We start from the raw sequence: 18,151 nt of genomic DNA, 5'->3' as shown, positions 1-18,151 counted from the left end.
ACTATTAATACAGTTAGTACAGAACAGGACAAGGAACCCGATATACTGCAGTGCTGAGAGGAAACAAACAGAAACAGCTGGATCCTTATTCTCAATTCAGTGTCGCATGCATCACTTCAAGGAAGGCCACACTGCAGCACATTGTCGTGCAACTATATAACTGAACATAACAAGGTGGCAGAACATTCAGGTCCATTTGGGAAATTAAGTTAAACAATTTGAAAGCTGGAGTTTTACTTATTTTTTTTAAGTCATGAAAGAGTAATTTATCACATTTGTTTATTAAATATTTTTGTAACTGTATGCTTCATAAGTGATTCCTTCAAATAAAACAGTTCATTCATTGTTCCACCATTTGTAATACCTTACAGAACTCACATGTACTGGTATCATTTAAACCAGTATGTCCAAAGCTCAACCTTGCACATTCCTTTCTCCTATTGTATTGTCAGTTTCCTCATCTTGTGGTGTACTGCTGCCACCTACTGTTCTGGTGGATTCTGCATCCTAACATTTTTATCCCATCCTTGAATTTTCAGAATGTCAATTTCTTCATTTATGTTACTCCTACTTAAAATAAGTTATAACTTTACCTAGTTGTAAAAGAATGACCGTACCTCTCAATATTGTCACATGTATAAAGTACACTGAGATTCTTACTTGAATGTGCTAATCAACACGCAACATGTCACTAATCTCTGGAGCTGTGATCAGGAAGAATTACTACCTTACATCAAAACATCTGTTGCCCTTACCTCAAACATTCTGTCCTCCTTTTCTCAATTAGCTACCTTACCTCAAAAGTAGAATTATAATTACAGAAGAGCCACGAGTCTCTAAATGTTGCAATGTTGTGGGACACACCCTTTGTGTGTCTTCCAGTACCTTCTAGTCATTAGTTTTTCCTTGTCATTGTTGCCAATATAGTATCGTAGGAAGCAAAACTGAACAGTCCCAGAAATTAACCCCAAATTGAAAATGATATGTAAGAATTTAATTTTTACTGCTATTTATGTGAGTGTTCTTTAACATCAAGCAAAACACCTAAAAAAATTGAAGTAGATATACTGTATTAATCTATCTACTCCCTCCTGCTAAATAGCTACTAAGATTAAGATCTTAGAAAAGGTTGTTGCTGCTCAACTCCATGATTATTTAAATTTGCATAACCTGCTTGAGCCTTTTCAATCTGGATTCAGAGCCCTACATATCACTGAAACTGCTTTACTTAAGGTAGCCAACGATTTACTTATAACCGCAGATTCTGGGATGGCCGCTGTTCTAGTTCTTCTGGACTTGAATGCAGCATTTGATACAGTTAACCATAACATTTTACTGCCCCGACTTTCAGCTATTGGTATCTCTGGTGCTGCTCTTTCTTGGTTCACATCATACCTCAATGATCACCAGTATTATGTCTTCATTAGGGAATACAAATCTGCCACTACTTCATTCACACAAGGTATCCCTCAAGGGTCAGTTCTTGGTCCAATCCTCTTCAACATCTATATGCTCCCATTAGGTGAGATTATTCGTCGGTATGGTTTAAGCTTCCACTGATATGCTGATGACACACAACTTTATGTAAGTGTTGATGCAACTGCAACATCTTCCTTCACCTGTTGCGCTGACTGACTGCATTCGGGGAATCAATCATTGGATGACAGATAATTTTTTACAACTCAATCCTGATAAAACAGAAATCTTATTAGTTGGTACCAAATCTGTCCCCTTTACCCTTCGTGGGCTAAAAATTGAAATTGATGGGATCCTGGTTCAACCTTCAGCATCAGTCTGGAATTTGGGTGTCATCTTTGATCAGCTTCTTACTTTTCAATCACACATTAGCTCAATAGTACGAACAGCCTTTTTTCATCTTCTCAACATTGCTCATCTGCATTCTTTCCTCAGTGTGAAAGATACTGAAACATTCATTCACGCTTTCATCACTACCCGTCTGGACTATTGCAGTGCTTTGTTTTATGGCCTCCCAACTAAATATATCAATAGAATTCTGCTGCTCGTTTACTTACACACACTAAAAAAATCTGCTCACATCACTCCTGTCCTCTATGATTTGAATTGGTTACCAGTTTCTTCAAGAATCAAATATAAAATTATTCTTCTCACCTTTAAAGCCCTTCATTATCTGTCGGAGCTACTGCTTCCTTACACTCCAGCCCATGCATTACGATCATCGGATGCTAAGTTACTCATTGTGCCTAAATACAGGTTAGTAACTTTGGGTGGCAGAGCTTTCAGAGTGATAGCCCCTAAAATTTGGAATTCTCTCCCTCTCAGCCTTCACGAGGAAAAATCTATTAATTTCAAACTCCTGTTAAAAAACTCATCTTTTCAATGAGTATTATTCTTTTTCATTTATGTAATTTCTACTGTCTTGTTAATGTGTGTATTGAATTGTAAAGTGTCCTTGAGTGTATGAAAGGCGTTACATAAATAAAAATTATTATTATTATTATTATTATAATGCAAACACTGTCCCGCCGGGATGCCTGGAGGAAGGAGGAACCGGGAGAGCGGCGCTTCTTTTCCCTGGGCACTCGGCCAGTCCTTGTTCCCTGGGGGACAGCACTTCTGGGACACCAGGAAGTGCTGACAGACCAGGGATGGTGTATGCCCGGAGTGCTTCCGGGTGCAAAGGCAGCACTTCCACCACACTGGGGAGCGCTGCCGGAAGTAGATCGTCAGGCACCTGGAGCACATCCGGGACAAGATAAAAGGGGCCGCTCCACTCCAGAGAGCCAGAGTCGGGTGGAAGAAGGATGGAGCTTGCATGGCAGGAGTGGAGGCGGCCAAGAGAACCAAGGACTGCAGATTTGTAAATATTGTATATAGTGGATGTTAAATGTGTGTGTGGTGGACACTGCGTTGTCGTGTCTGTCTGTGGCTGGGCTATACTTTACAACACCTAATTACAATTAATTTTAAATTAAAAATATTTTTAAGAGTTCCTTGGTGCTATTATGACCTCTGTTTTTCTTCAAGTAACACTGAACTGCCAAAAAGAAACTTGGCAGAATTAGTTTAATAATAACATTAGTCATTAAAACAAACCCAAATAAGGCACTCTCCATCATTAGTAAAACACTTTATCACTTGTAATTTCACATTTTAATATTTTTTATTTTATTAATTTTCATTGTAATCATTCCATACAAACAGATCAATTTATAGCCCAACAAATTTGAAAACAAATCAAACCCCACCCCTGAGAAGGAGAGCTTAGCTAAAGGAAAATTTCTTTAAGCTTTTTAATAAGGCAACATTAGACAAAAGAAGGGGAGAAGTAAATATCTATATAAATAAGAGATGGAGAAGGGAGTTAAATGCAATAATAGTTATTTCTCTTATTCTGAAATAATATTGATTAAATCCTGCCATGTTTTGAAAAAATTTTGTACAGATCCTCTAACTGAAAATTTGATTTTTTCCAATTTCAAATAATATAAAACATCGGTTTCCCACTGACTTATAAGAGGAGAATTAGGATTCTTCCAATTTAACAAAATAAGTCTGCGTGCCAAGAGTGTAGTGAATGCAATCACCGTTTGCTTGTCCTTCTCCAATTCCAGTCCATCTGGAAGGACACCAAACACAGCTGTTAGTGGGTTAGGAGGGATTGTGATACTAAGGCTGTCTGAGAGGCACTTAAAAAATTTTTGTCCAAAATGATGTTAGTTTGGTGCAGGCCCAGAACATGTGACCCAGTGAGGCAGGAGCTTGGTTGCAGCGCTCGCAGGTTGGATCCTGGCCTGGAAACATTTTGGACAGTTTTAAGCGAGACAGATGAGCTCGATATATAATTTTTAGTTGAATAATTCTATGCTTTGCGCATATAGAACTCGAGTGAATTCTCTGCTTTGCTACCTTCCACTCCTTTTCTGATATATTGATTAAGAGATCTTCTTCCCAATGTCCTCTTGGATCTTTGAAAGGTAGGGACTCTAATAAGATTTTATATATTGCGGAAATAGTGTTTGTTTCCTCGGAATTGAGCAGTATTTTTTCCAGCATTGTGGAGGGTGCAAGGTGGGGGAAATCGGGCAATTTCTGTTTAACAAAATTTCTAATTTGAAGATAGTAAAAGAAATGTGTAGCTGGGAGGTTAAATTTTGAATGTAATTGTTCAAAAGATGTAAATATGTTGTCTATATAAAGATCTCTGAGCATTTTAATCCCAAAACTTTTCCAGGTATTAAAAACTGGATATACTTGCGAAGGTTGAAAGAGGTGGTTCCCTTGCAGAGGTGCCACTGATAAAAGATTTTCCATCTTAAAATGCTTCCTAATTTGGTTCCATATTCTGAGTGAGTAAAGCACAATTGGGTTATTAGTATATTTGCGATAACTTTCATTTATTGGAGAGCAGAGCAGGGAATATAAAGAAGTACTACAGGATTTTACTTCTATTGCGGACCAAGCCTGTGTATGTGCATTTATTTGTGTCCAGGTTTTTATGGCTTGTATGTTTGCTGCCCAGTAATAAAACTGAAAATTAGGTAAAGCCATGCCACCTTCTGCCTGAGGTCTTTGTAGGGTCGCTCTTCGGATACGTGGGTGTTTTGAGTTCCAAATGAATGAGGTTATTATTGAATCTAACTGTTTAAAAAACGATTTATTGATATATATTGAAATGTTTTGAAATAAAAAGAGAAGTTTAGGAAGGATATTCATCTTAACAGTGTTAATTCTTCCGGCTAGAGTGAGATGAAGGGTTGACCATCTATGCAAGTCTTGCTTAATTTTTTCCATACAGACGCCAAAATTTTGTTGATAAAGAGCTTTATGTTTACTTGTGATATTTACCCCTAGGTATTTAAACTGATCTGCTATGGTAAAAGGTAGGGTGTCTAATTTAATATTATATGCTTGTGAGTTCACTGGAAAGAGTATACTTTTATTCAGATTAATTCTAAGACCAGATATCTTTTGAAATTCTGTTAGTGCTGTTAAAACAGCAGGGACAGTGTTTTCTGGGTCCGATATATATAAGACCATATCATCTGCATATAGAGAAATTTTCTGTTCCAGTCCTTCTCTGACAATCCCCTTTATCTGATAAGAATTTCGGCAGTGAACCGCCAGTGGTTCAATAGCGATTGCAAACAACAGTGGCGACAAGGGACATCCTTGTCTGGTACCACGTTCTAGTTTAAAGTAGTCTGAGCAAATTTTATTAATACAAACTGAAGCTTCTGGACTGGTATACAGTAGTTTGATCCAAGCACAAATATTCGGGCCAAACCCAAATTTCTCCAATGCAGTGAAAAGGTAATTCCATTCGATCATGTCAAATGCCTTTTCTGCGTCTAATGATAGTAATATCTCTGGGGTGTTTGATTTTGCTGGTGAATATATAACATTAAACAAGCGTCGGAGATTTGAAGATAGATGTCGGCCTTTAATAAATCCAGTTTGATCTTGTGATATTACCGAGGGCAGCACTTTCTCCATCCTTCTAGCTAGGATTTTTGAGAGTATCTTAACATCATTATTCAGGAGTGAAATTGGTCTATATGATGCACATTGTAACAAGTCCTTATTTTGTTTAGGAAAGACGGTGATTAATGCTTGTCGAAATGTTTGAGGTAGTATTTGGTGGTCTTTAGCTTCTGTAAATGCTACCAATAAGAGTGGAGCTAGCTGAGTGGAGAATTTCTTATAAAACTCTACGGGGTAACCATCAGGGCCTGATGATTTCCCGCTTTGTAGTGACTTTATAGCGTTTAGTAATTCTGTTAGCGTTAGAGGTTTATCCAGTTCCTCAGCACTTAAAAAATCTATTTGTGGTATTTGTGAATTATCCAGAAATGCATTAGATTGCGTGTTGTCTTCTTTGGGCTCAGTGGAATATAAAGACTTATAGTAATCTCTAAATGTGTGCATTATTTTATTATGGTCGATGATTTCTTCTCCATTCTTGTTGGTGATTACTGGTATTGCATTGTGAACTTCTTGTTTATGAATTTGTTGAGCTAAAAGCTTATTAGCTTTTTCTCCGTGTTCATAGTAACGCTGTCTAGACTTATAAATAAGTTGTTCAGTTTCTTTAGTTGTTAAGATGTTAAGTTCTGTATGCAGGGCCTGCCTTTTCCTGTGAAGAGCTTCACTTGGACGCCTGGCTTGTTCTTCATCTATTCTAGTAATTTCATTTCTTAGCTCTGACACTTTCTTGGTTTCTAATTTATTTCTATGGGAAAGATATGAAATAATCTGGCCTCTTAAGAAGGCCTTTAGAGTTTCCCAGAGTGTTCCTGCAGAAACCTCTGTGGACGTGTTTGTCTCTAGGAAGAAGCTGATTTGTTTGGATATAAATTCTGTACAGTTCTCGTCTGCCAATAAAAGAGGGTTAAGACGCCATCTGCGAGGTGAGTATGAGGGGCTTATTGATTTTAGCTCCAAGACTAGAGGGGCATGGTCAGAGATAACAATTGTGTCATATTTGCATGATTTAATTGTAGGCAGGAAATTATTATCTATAAAAAAATAATCAATTCTTGAGTAGCTATAATGCACTGGTGAGTAGAACGAATATGTTCTTGAGTTTGGGTTAAGAAACCTCCAGGGGTCTGATAAGTTGTGATCATTTAAAAACTGTGTAATTATCTTTGCAGTATTAGATGTCGTCCCCCCTGTCACGGGAGTCCTATCTAAGAGTGGATTTAAAACACAATTAAAGTCCCCAGCCATTATAATTTTATGAGTGTTCACATTGGGAATGGATGCCAATAGATTTTGCATGAATTCCTTATCATCAACATTGGGTGCATAAACATTTATCAAAATCACTTTACTGTTATATAAGTTGCCCATGACCATCACATATCTCCCTTCAGGGTCCGACACTACCTCTGATGCTACAAATGGAACTGTTCTATGTATGAGTATTCCCACCCCTCTAGTTTTCTTTATAAAGCTAAAATGGAACATTTGGCCAGTGTAATTTCACATTTAAAGGATTTGTCTTTCAGTTCTTTGTGGGCTTCTCTCACTAGTTCACGAAAAACTTGGATGTAACGCTTGCAGTTCTAGACCATGCTTGTGTATTTTTTTTGAATGTGGTGGTCTTGGTGTTCTCTACTGTATGCTTTGCAGTTTTGTTTCTGGGTTGTACTGGAAGTACCATGTTTCATTACCACTAATAACCCTGTTAAACATCTGTTCATCTGCATGAAAGATCAGTCATAATTTGAAGTCATAGCTGTTTCTGTTCATCTGTGAAGATTCGAGGCACACGGGTGACACTATGCAACTGTTACAGGAACTAAATTGTTACGCATCATATATATATATATATATATATATGTGTGTGAAAAAATCAAACAGCGAATCAACATCAAATTTGTCGTGAATTTTAACAAAACGGTCACAGAAACTTATGACATGATAAAAACAGTGTACGGTGATAACACTGTGTCTCGCACACAAGTTTTGAGTGGCACAAACGTTTCAAGAAAGGACAAGAAAATGTGGAAACGTTCAACGCGCAGGTTGGAGGGGATGGGGGTGCTTCACCAAGACAACGCTCCCACACACAATGCTTTTTTCGTAAAGCAGTTTTTGACTGATAAAAACATTCCTGTCCTCAATCATCCTCCCCATTCACCCGATTTAGCTCCCTGTGATTTTTACTTGTTCCCAAAAATCAAAAGTGACCTGAAGGGAACACATTTTTCTTCAATGGATGAAGTAAAGACAGAAGCGGCAAGCCTGTTGAAGAGCCTCAAGCAAGAAGACTTCCAGCACTGTTTCAATCAATGGAAGATACGCATCAATAAATATATATATATTTTCTACCAATCCGGTTATTTTTGTGTCTCACCTTGATAGATCCTCTTATGTCATTCAAATAACAAAATGATATGCACTTGTAGTTTAAAACACTTTTCATTTTAGATATAGTGTTACAACAAAATCACAAACATATGAATGAGACACTTTAATATATCATATTAATTTTACAGACATGGTAATTTCATCTGAAATGAGTTTATTTTTACTACACTGCATTTGCCACAATTTAATATCCATCCTTTTTAAATGTCAAAATTATCATGGATGACTGAACAATTTATCATTTCCACTTTTAAAAATGCCTTTTGCCTTAAAACATGCAAAATATTAATATACTACAAGATATGCATCTTTCTGCAAGTTAACTCATGACTAAATATGAGGGTGTGTGATCTGCTCTGCTATGGACAAGTGCAATAAATATTATCTGTGGAGAAATGTTAAACAGGTGAGAGTTAGAAATATGTTAATGAATTTATGAATTTCCTCTTGCGATTAATTAAAGTTTATCAAATCTAATAGTGAAACTCAGAAGTAACCCTGCAGCTCTATGCAAAGATGCCGAACAAGCCCTAAGGTGATGGACAGGTTGACAGACGAAATTAGACAGGAGTCCCTGTGGACAATGATGTTTGCTGATGACATTCTGATGCTATAGCGATAGTAGGGAGCAAGTTGAGGAGACCCTGGAGAGGTGGAGATATGCTCTAGAGAGGAGACAAATGAAGGTCAGTAGGAACAAGACAGAATACATGTGTGTAAATGAGAGGGAGGTCAGTGGAATGGTGAGGATGCAAGGAATAGAGTTGGCGAAGGTGGATGAGTTTAAATACTTGGGATCAACAGTACAGAGTAATGGGGATTATGGAAGAGAGGTGAAAAAGAGAGTGCAGGCAGGGTGGATTGGGTGAAGAAGAGTGTCAGGAGTAATCTGTGACAGACGGGTATCAGCAAGAGTGAAAGGGAAGGTCTACAGGACGATAGTGAGACCAGCTATGTTATATGGGTTGGAGACGGTGGCACTGACCAGAAAGCAGGAGACAGAGCTGGAGGCAGCAGAGTTAAAGATGCTAAGATTTGCACTGGGTGTGACAAGGATGGATAGGATTAGAAACGAGTACATTAGAGAGTCAGCTCAAGTTGGACAGTTGCGAAACAAAGTCAGAGAGGCGAGATTGCGTTGGTTTGGACATGTGCAGAGGAGAGATGCTGAGTATATTGGGAGAAGGATGCTAAGGATAGAGCTGCCAGGGAAGAAAAAAAGAGGAAGGCCTAAGCGAAGGTTTATGGGTGTGGTGAGAGAGGACATGCAGGTGATGGGTGTAACAGAACAAGATGCAGAGGACAGAAAGATATGGAAGAAGATGATCCACTGTGGCAACCCCTAACGGGAGCAGCCATTATATAAATACAACTATGAAATGGTGTTAGACACTGTACAATACATAAATGTTCTAGCTTTCAAGACAAATGAAGCACTAGTACAGTGGCTGATATTGACACTTCACTGTATAACAACAGTTCTGTTTGTGTATAGTTACAAGCAATAGATAGTTTTTTTAAAAACAGAGTATGCCCCGTTCAGTGTTTCTGCCTTGTGCTCAAAATTGTTTGGGTAGTCTCGGGATCCTGTGATTAGCTAATTCAGAAATGCTCAGCTGGAAATATAATATGAAGTGAAATGGAGGCACAGTGGTTAGTAATGGGTTCAAATCAACATTCTGCCCATTTTAGTATGAGCATCGTTTCCCCACATTCAAAAAAGTATGCATGTCAGGTTTACCCTGTGTGTTTAAATGAACTTGTATGAATATGTGTGCCCTGCAATACATATGTATCCTGTTCAGGCTGACTGTCGAGACAGACTTTGACTCCCTGTCAGTCTGTACTGGAATGAAAAGGTTTGATAAATAAATTGATGGAATATACACCCTACTGCTATGTATGTTAGGCATCTCTTGCCTGCTCATGATTTAGTGACTAGGTCGTTCTGCCTCTATGCTGAAATACCTATCCTTTGACACTTTTCTTTTACAAAAACGCAAAACATGCAATTGACAGATACAAAAAAATGTAGATATTTTAAATGTAATTAACATTAAAATGCATTTTAGACTGTAACTTCTGTGATTTATTCTTCTTTTCCATAACGTTTGCTGTTGGGATTTCAAGAAAACAAGACACCAGGACAAATTGTTTCAAAGTTCAAATTTTCTGCATCTACTTACGTGCTAAGCTGGAATCTGACAAAGTTTTTAATGTTGTGGAATATTCCTTTCCCTTCTTCAATGGCAGACCTGAAAAAGAATCATTTACTCGTCACCTCTTGTCAAAATGTTAGCAAACTTTCCAGGACTTATTTAAATAGATTAAATAGATTTGCCTTGCTACCTGCAGTACCTGAACTCTTTGTCTTACTACAGACAGAGTTTTTCAGTGTGAGGTTCCAGAACCCAGCTGCTGATTGCTGTTGTTTTGGTGTATTTCTGTAGAGACAGTGGAACTACATTGCACAATAACTTGCATGCCACAAACAATATAGCAAATGTGTATATAGACATTTGACAAGCATATACACACACACACACACACACACATATACTGAATATATATATATATATATATACACATATACACGCGCGCACACACACACATATATTGTCACACACGTGCGCATGGGAGTCAGCTAAAGGGCTTGAGTAAGGGCAATTCCGAAGCAGACCAGGATGTGGCAGAGTGCATTGACTCTTTTTCTCCCTTTCCTGCAGACCATTTACGGGAGATTCCACCTGGCCCTCTTGACGTCACTTCCGGGTCCGAGCCTATGGAGGAAGACCTCGCTGGCCCCAGCCCCTATGACCTCACTTCCTGTCTTCCCCTTTAAAAGCATCCACCTTTTCCCTATTCCCTCAGTTCTTTTTTGGACTCGGTTTTGTGGACATCAGTGCTGTTTACATTTTCGCAAGGCTGCTCTAAACCTTGCTATGACTCAGAGTGGAGTTTGTGACTATATATATATATATACACAGTATATAAGTATGCTTGACAAATGTCTATTCAGGTAAAAACGACAATTCTAAAGGGATATCGTGCTGTTTATTAGTATTACCATGTGTTACATAACCCAATATTAAAAGCTGTCAGATAGGAAGGCTGGTTTAGTAACATAATAATTATAACAAAAAAGAAAGTTGTTTAGGTATTCCTCAGTTTCAGATTTGACGAACCCCATACTATTTCCCATATCAGAATTTCTACAACAAATTGTGACAAGGGTAAGTAGGATCAGAAACAAATATTTCTGGTCACTACTTTGCTATGGAGTTTTACAGATTTTCAAGGCAGGGAAGAGAACAGTTCATGACTCTCTCTGGAGAAGAGATAACAGGTTACAATTTGCTCTCTTATCAAGAAGATGCTGTGTTAAAGCAAACAGTGATTGTGGATGTGTAGATGTTCTTGTGACTCCATAAAACTGCATCCAGTTTTTTTTTTTCAGATAGTGGAGGAGACCCATTCTTGGGTGTGCATTTTTGGTTAAGTTATTTTTATGATTATACCATTTCAGTGGTGTGTTAAAGACTGTGATTCCCAGGGATTTAAATGTCTCCTCCATATTCAATACTGCTGTGTTTATTTTACTCAGTGGAAGTTTTTTTTACAAAGGTCAAAGATCATTTCCATAGTTTTAACTGGGTTGAGCTCAAGATGGATTTTAGTACACCATGATATACTGTACATGTAAAGTATATAATGTTGTGATCAAAACACTATGGCTGCCTCTTTTTGCGCTATGGTTATCTTTTTTCCTAAGCAGCAATACACAATTTTTCATTACACCTGTTTATCAACATTGAACTTGTTCATTCTTTATGTCCAATGCATTATAAAAAGAGTTGTTTTTGTTGAAACATTTTCATTAGCAGAAAATTATTGTCAAATAATTTTGTTTAGTTGCAGGTATCATATTTTTGAGCCTTCTTAATTCAATTAAGAGTCAAAATGCATGAATTCTTCCCTGGTAGTACTAGGAAGAAGGCATGAGAAATGATTAGACTCTGCATTAGTCCAGTCCAGGGCATACTTATGCATGTAGAACCAGTTTGGAACCACAAATAAATTAAGCTGCACATACTGGGGAAGAGAAGAAAACCCATACAGATACTAGAAGAACATGCTGAATCCACAATATTCAGGCATGGAATTCAAGCTGAGCATGCTGAATCCACGAGGAGACAGTGCTACCAACTGTGCCACAGTTAACTGCAGTTTTGTGCATTAGGTACTAAAATATTTTTCAAGCCATTCAGCAATATAAGTAAAACTGAGTTGGTTTAAGATCTAGATTTAGAGAGATATGTACATTGCCAGTAGTACATTGATGTGATTGGAGAAGATATTATTTCCATAATTTGGGTTAGATCTTTGGATCAAAAGTCTCCCCACCTGTATTACTTTTGCAAGTTTTTTGCATTCATTTATCCATGGGGTTTAAATCCAATCCAAATTGATTTATTCCTTCTAAGCAAACTTCCACAAAAATAAAAAGCATCTGTATAATACTGGCTCTTATGATTTAAATTATATTTTGATAAAGTATGTTGTTAAAAACTCACAATATTGTCGAGACATCATCATTCACCAGAATCATGTCTGCTGCCTCTTTGCTGACGTCTGTTCCAGTGCAGCCCATTGCTACTCCAATATCAGCAGATTTCAAGGCAATGGCATCATTGACACCATCACCTGTCATTCCCACAATGGCATTATTTTTTTGCAAGGTCTGGGCATGGAAGAAAAATGAAAAAATTACTGTTACTTACACAGTGAACTGTAACAGGTGAACCTGATTTCATAACTGGAAGTGACTTTAATCCAATCAGAAGAAGTTATAAATTCCCTTAAAACTCTCTCCACCATCCTGAAGATTGTTCTTTGGGGTGCTGTCTTGCTCTCTCAGGTGGCTCTCTCAAGGGAACTCAAAGAGGAATGCCATGGGAGTTCTACTGTCACTCTCACCTTTGAAATCTGCTCCCTGAAACTAAAAAGCTATGAGGCGCTCCCACTGGGGTGACTAAGCAGACAGACTCTTCTTTTTATGAACCTGAGAGCTGAGATCCAGTTTACCATGCAAAAAACACCCAGTTTGAAGCCAGGGAAGCATCTATTACTTCAAGAAGAGAACTTTACATCTAAACTCTTGTGCCAGAAAGAGTAATTCTTTTTCCTATGAAGATGCAAACAGTAATCCTCCACTTGAACCTGGAGTAGCAACAAAGCAACCAGTCTAGTCTCTCTGCATCCTGTCTTTTATGTCAACATATGTATGCAGTTACCATGTTTTTATAATCTTTGTGTTTATTAATACATTTAATTATTCTGTTTCTTAAAACGAGAATACTTCAGTTACCTTAAAATAAATCTAAAGGCCAGAGACCTCATCCTATAACAGAGAAATGTAAGGGAAATAAAGTAGGTGCATGGCTGAGTTATTTGATTAATTACCAATAATGCAGAAGGCAAGACTGAAAATTAATTAACCAAGTTAAATTTCACTGTTTCCATTCCTGCATTTATTGGCATCCTACCTGGTGGCCCCAGTAAATGACACTCTTTCCTACACTGAAGTGGTATTCTTTTTAAAAGTATTTTGTTCTTTTTACTTTTGTGGTTATTTATTCCATTATTTACTAATAAGCTGAGAAATGTGAAGTGAGCAGTCACACTAATAAAATTTTCTGAATTCAAAATAAGAGAAGAAATAAAAAGGGCAGCTAATTATACAATTAGTTCAATTAAAGGTAAAATGACTTGATGATTGTGAAACTGGTTGGATCAAAAACCTGCAGTCGCTGGAAACTTAAGAATCACTACTTTAAGGCAACAGAATGTTCAGATATACAGAAGCAGATGGAAGGCTTCCTCAGCCTCAGGCAACTCTCAGATGTGGTTTAAAGCCAAATCATTGTTAAGAGACTCAAGTTAATCCATCTGCAGTGTAAATGTTTTGAAAATTCATATCAATTGCATATTTAATGTACACCTTACAATTTTTATAAATCTCAAATTGTTTATAATGTACTATTATATACATTTCCTTCTCAAGGGTTTCCTTAAATTACCTTGTGGTGTTGTCAAGATGCCATAAAGAAAGCAATACATAATGAAAAATATTATTGACTGCTAAATTTCTCCTTTGGCACTTGTTTTCTCAGTTTGCTATTAACATATAATATGCTCATGCCAACATAACCAAAATTATTTGCTAACATCAGAAAAATTGACATTTTTTTTACCTTAATAATTTTCAATTTGTGCTTTGGATTTGTCCTGTAGAATACAGACACCTGAAAAAAAGTTCAGTAATATACATTACATACTAAAATGATTATTTATCAAAATTAAAGTACAGGATTTATCTCTGCAAGATATTATTTTAAACTGCATTACATAAAACATTGACTGTACTGGCACTTTGCTGACCTCCTCAACATTATGCGTCTTCTGTACTGAGTAATAATGTCTGTTTTTATTTTTATTTTTACAGAATAAAGAGGTGTCGAACACTTTTTAATCAATGTAGAAAGTTGGTAATAATTTTAAACAAACACTCTTTAGTTTTGCTCCATTCACTACAGTGAGGAACATGAATTCTTAAATCTAACAAAAATCAGGAGAAAGTAGCGGTTTGATTTGCAACTGGAAAGAAAAGTGCAATTTATTGATAAAATATCAATTATACATTATGTTCCTAGCCCCACCATTTTTATGTGATGACTAATGAAACTTCTTTTAAAATAGATGAATCATATATTTCAGCTGGCCAGTATCTGATAGTTAACATTATAAATAAGACTCACATTCAGAGTACAAAAATAATGAATAATGATATCTGTGCAAAAATGATCTAAAGCACATTTTATGAACTATTTCACAAGATTCCCCAAAAACACAATGCTCATTTTGTTGCATTCTTCTTCACGGTTTCTAATCAAATTATTTAAACATTTTTGTAATACACTCTGGGAACACATATTGTGCTACTGACTATGAGCATTTATTAATAATTTATTTGAGAGCCAAGAGTCGAGAAAGAAATCTCAGTGTTCCCATGCTCTTATCATGTGAAGAAATGCTGGAAAGTATCTACTTTCCTAATGTTACAACAAACAAATATTATACCTTAGTAATCTTGGAGATAAGTTCAGCATCTTCCAGCTTTTCAAGTTCTTCTCCAGACATTGTCACAGCACTTGTTTTACAAATTCCTACATTTTCTCCTGCAGTTATCCACATTTTATACAGAGAGAGAGACACATGTTAAAAAAATGTTAATGCCACTCACTAGACCTAACTGAACAGCTTGAAAAACAAAACATGCCTGTTACAGTCAAAGACACAGAATACCAGGTACTGTATTTTAAAACAAGAATAAAAGGGCAAAGCATGTAAGTAATGATAAAGGCTTTTCCCAATTGTATTCGTATTCAAAGCATCATAGTTTGCCTCTAAAACACAACAATTTCCCACATTTGCACAATTTAATAGTAATAAAAATTAAAATCTATGTGGGAATCTCAGACATCAATTTCTTGCACCACTGACATGAAGAACAGAACAAACTGTGTTTCCCTAGATTACTTTTACCTTTATCACATTCCTTCTGTTTCCTAAAACGTATCAAAGTTAGTAAAATCTTGACACCATTTTCACACAATGTGTTGGGGCATATAATTAGTTGAACAACAAGATATGAGACACAGTTACAATCACCAAATCATGGTACAGAAACTGCACTGGTAAAATAGTAAATGACTTGTGGGTTAATGCGGACAGTGGCCATATACCTGTTCCTGTTCTTAGACTTGAATGCAGCATTTGATACCACTGATCACACTATTCTTATAAATTGCCTTGGTCAATGGGTGGGCTTCTCCGGCAACGTCTTAAATTGGTTTCAGTCTTACTTAACAGGTAGAAAATTCTTTGTTAGTTGTGGTGATTATACCTATAATCCTGACGCACTTGGCTCTTTGATCCTGTGTCTTACTTATATTTCCGAATGGTTGAGCAGTAACTTTCTCAAACTAAATAAGGGGAAAACAGAAATCTTAGTGATTGGCAAAAATGGATATCGTGAGGGTATTAGAAATAAATTTGATGCCTTAGGTTTAAAAGTCAAGTCAGAGGTAAAGATTCTGGAGGTAATTATTGACTCTGATCTAAATTTTAAATCACATATTAATCAGATTACTAAGACTAAAGTTATACCTCTCATAACACTTCAAGACACTGAAAAATTTGTTCACGCTTTTGTTTACAGTCAACTAGATTACAGTAATACACTCCTTACATGACTACCTAAGACAGACATCAATCTGTTACAGTTAATGCAGAATGCGGAAGCAAGAATCTTATCTAAAAAAAGAAAATCTGGGAACATTTCACTAATTTTAGAGTTGTTACATTTGTTACCTGTGTTATTTAGTATTGACTTTAAAATACTACTAATAGTTTGCAAAGCCATAAATAATCTTGTCCTGTCTTATATTTTTAAATTTTTGTCCCCTTACACTCCGAGTCATAACCTCAGATCTTCAAATGAAGGTCTGCTTATAATTCCAAGAGCCAGCTTGAAAAGAAGTGGTGAGGCGGCTTTTTGCTGTTATGCACCTAAAATCTGGAATACTTTACCAATAGAAATTCATCAGGCTAATACTGTAGAACAATTTAAAAAACTGCTAAAAACCAATTATTTTAAACGGCTTTTTTGAAGATTTAGTTGTATCCCTATTATACTGTATTGGCATTGAATTATCTTTTTCCTCTGGGTTCAGCAATTCCATACTAATGTGTACTATTCTCTGCTGTCTTTCTGGTTCTTCTGTAGTAGCGATCTGCCACATCACCACCTGATCAAGATACCATGCCGCCCCTTGTGTTTATGGATTGAATGGTGGGTGCCCCAGATGTCCACATGACCATCACCATCAATTTCTTCCATGTGAATCCTGAAAACCATATGTTAGGGAGAATGCAAAGAGGGGGCTGGGTGGTCCTTTGGATTTGGAATCCCTTCAGATTTTTTTTCTCCAGCCTAACTACAGTATTTTTTTTGTTTTTTCTGTCCTCCTGGCCATTTGACTTTACTTTTTTCTTTGTTACATACTGTATAATATTATTGTCTAATGTTGTTTGTTTATGTTTTATATTAATTTCTTTCTATTCCATTTTGTAAAGAACATTGAGCTACATTGTTTGTATGAAAATGTGCTATATAAATAAATGTTGTTCTTATTGTTGTTGTTGTGTTAAAGAAACCAGTGAGAACACAAGCAGCAAAATTTTATGGATGTTTTTTAATGTCAATAATCCAGACAAGCACATCTGGCAGGATGTGCCAGATCATGACATACTTGCTATGACTGCATTTTTAGAATCATTACATATATTACTAGTTTAATATCTCGAAAATGTGATATAGCACACACACATACATTTTACTTTTTGCATGCTGTGCACACAGAAAAAGCTTTACCATAATATTGTGTAAACTATGCTAAATTGCATAAGAATGTAAAAAGCCACAGTGTCCCATGGTACCTATTGCAACTGCAGTTTCTCTGGCATCTCCTGTGATCATTTTCACTGACACTCCAGACTGATGCAGCATATCAATAGCTTCTTTAACACCTTCTTTGGGTGGGTCGATAATGCCAATGAGACCAAGAAAAGATAGTCTTCCCAATTCTGGTCCAGAAGCTAGTGCTAAGACTACAAAGTCAGGTAGAAAAAATAAATTGTTATACATTATGTTTAGGTATGTGAAGAGAGATTAAAAATTAAAAGTAACAAAGGAGGGAAATTTGAAAACAACTACTGTACCCCGCAGCCCCAATCTGCCAAGCCTCTTCTCTTCATTTATGTACACAGTCTTTATCTGAGGTGTAAGGGGAACAGGTAGTCCACTGCTGTTATAATCACTGCAATATTCAATCACACCTTCAAAAGCACCTTTCATGAAATACTTCTCATCTGCTTCCTACAAAAAAGATATTACACAGGTACGTTTTTATTTAGGAATGGTGATCGGTGAAATAATTGAAAATTTGAAATTAGAATGGAACTGGTGGATATTTTCAAAAAAAATGCTAAGATTGCAAATGTAATAATGAATGATGATGGTCATACAGACAGTTTTTCTCCTAAATCAGGTGCTTATAGTCTTGGTGTTTGAAAGATGGCTTTATTTACTCAATCTACTATTTTGTGAATTAGACAGATTTCCTCATATGTGCATTTTCTGAATAATGCACTTTTTTTGAATGCTGACTGT

At 36.5% G+C, this 18,151-nt stretch overlaps 2 protein-coding genes across 3 annotated transcripts in view; one reads left to right on the top strand and one right to left on the bottom strand.

The window, feature by feature from the left end:
- meak7 (MTOR associated protein, eak-7 homolog) overlaps positions 1-18,151 on the top strand; it is a 514,074-nt gene that overhangs the window by 62,183 nt on the left and 433,740 nt on the right. The window lies entirely within an intron of this gene.
- Positions 1-18,151, bottom strand: part of LOC114658114 (calcium-transporting ATPase type 2C member 2-like) — a 117,035-nt gene that overhangs the window by 7,182 nt on the left and 91,702 nt on the right. Inside the window, exons 17-22 of the mRNA XM_028810161.2 lie at positions 17,701-17,857; positions 17,419-17,589; positions 14,998-15,095; positions 14,112-14,162; positions 12,432-12,598; positions 10,044-10,112 (exon numbers count right to left, since the gene is read on the bottom strand). Coding sequence (XP_028665994.1) covers positions 10,044-10,112; positions 12,432-12,598; positions 14,112-14,162; positions 14,998-15,095; positions 17,419-17,589; positions 17,701-17,857 — 713 coding nt within the window. The remainder of the gene's footprint in view (positions 1-10,043; positions 10,113-12,431; positions 12,599-14,111; positions 14,163-14,997; positions 15,096-17,418; positions 17,590-17,700; positions 17,858-18,151) is intronic.

The sequence above is a fragment of the Erpetoichthys calabaricus genome, chromosome 9 (genome assembly GCF_900747795.2).
Source record: "Erpetoichthys calabaricus chromosome 9, fErpCal1.3, whole genome shotgun sequence".
Taxonomy (NCBI): domain Eukaryota; kingdom Metazoa; phylum Chordata; class Cladistia; order Polypteriformes; family Polypteridae; genus Erpetoichthys; species Erpetoichthys calabaricus.
The sequence above is the reverse complement of the archived record's forward strand: the minus strand, read 5'-3'. Positions and strand labels throughout refer to the sequence as shown.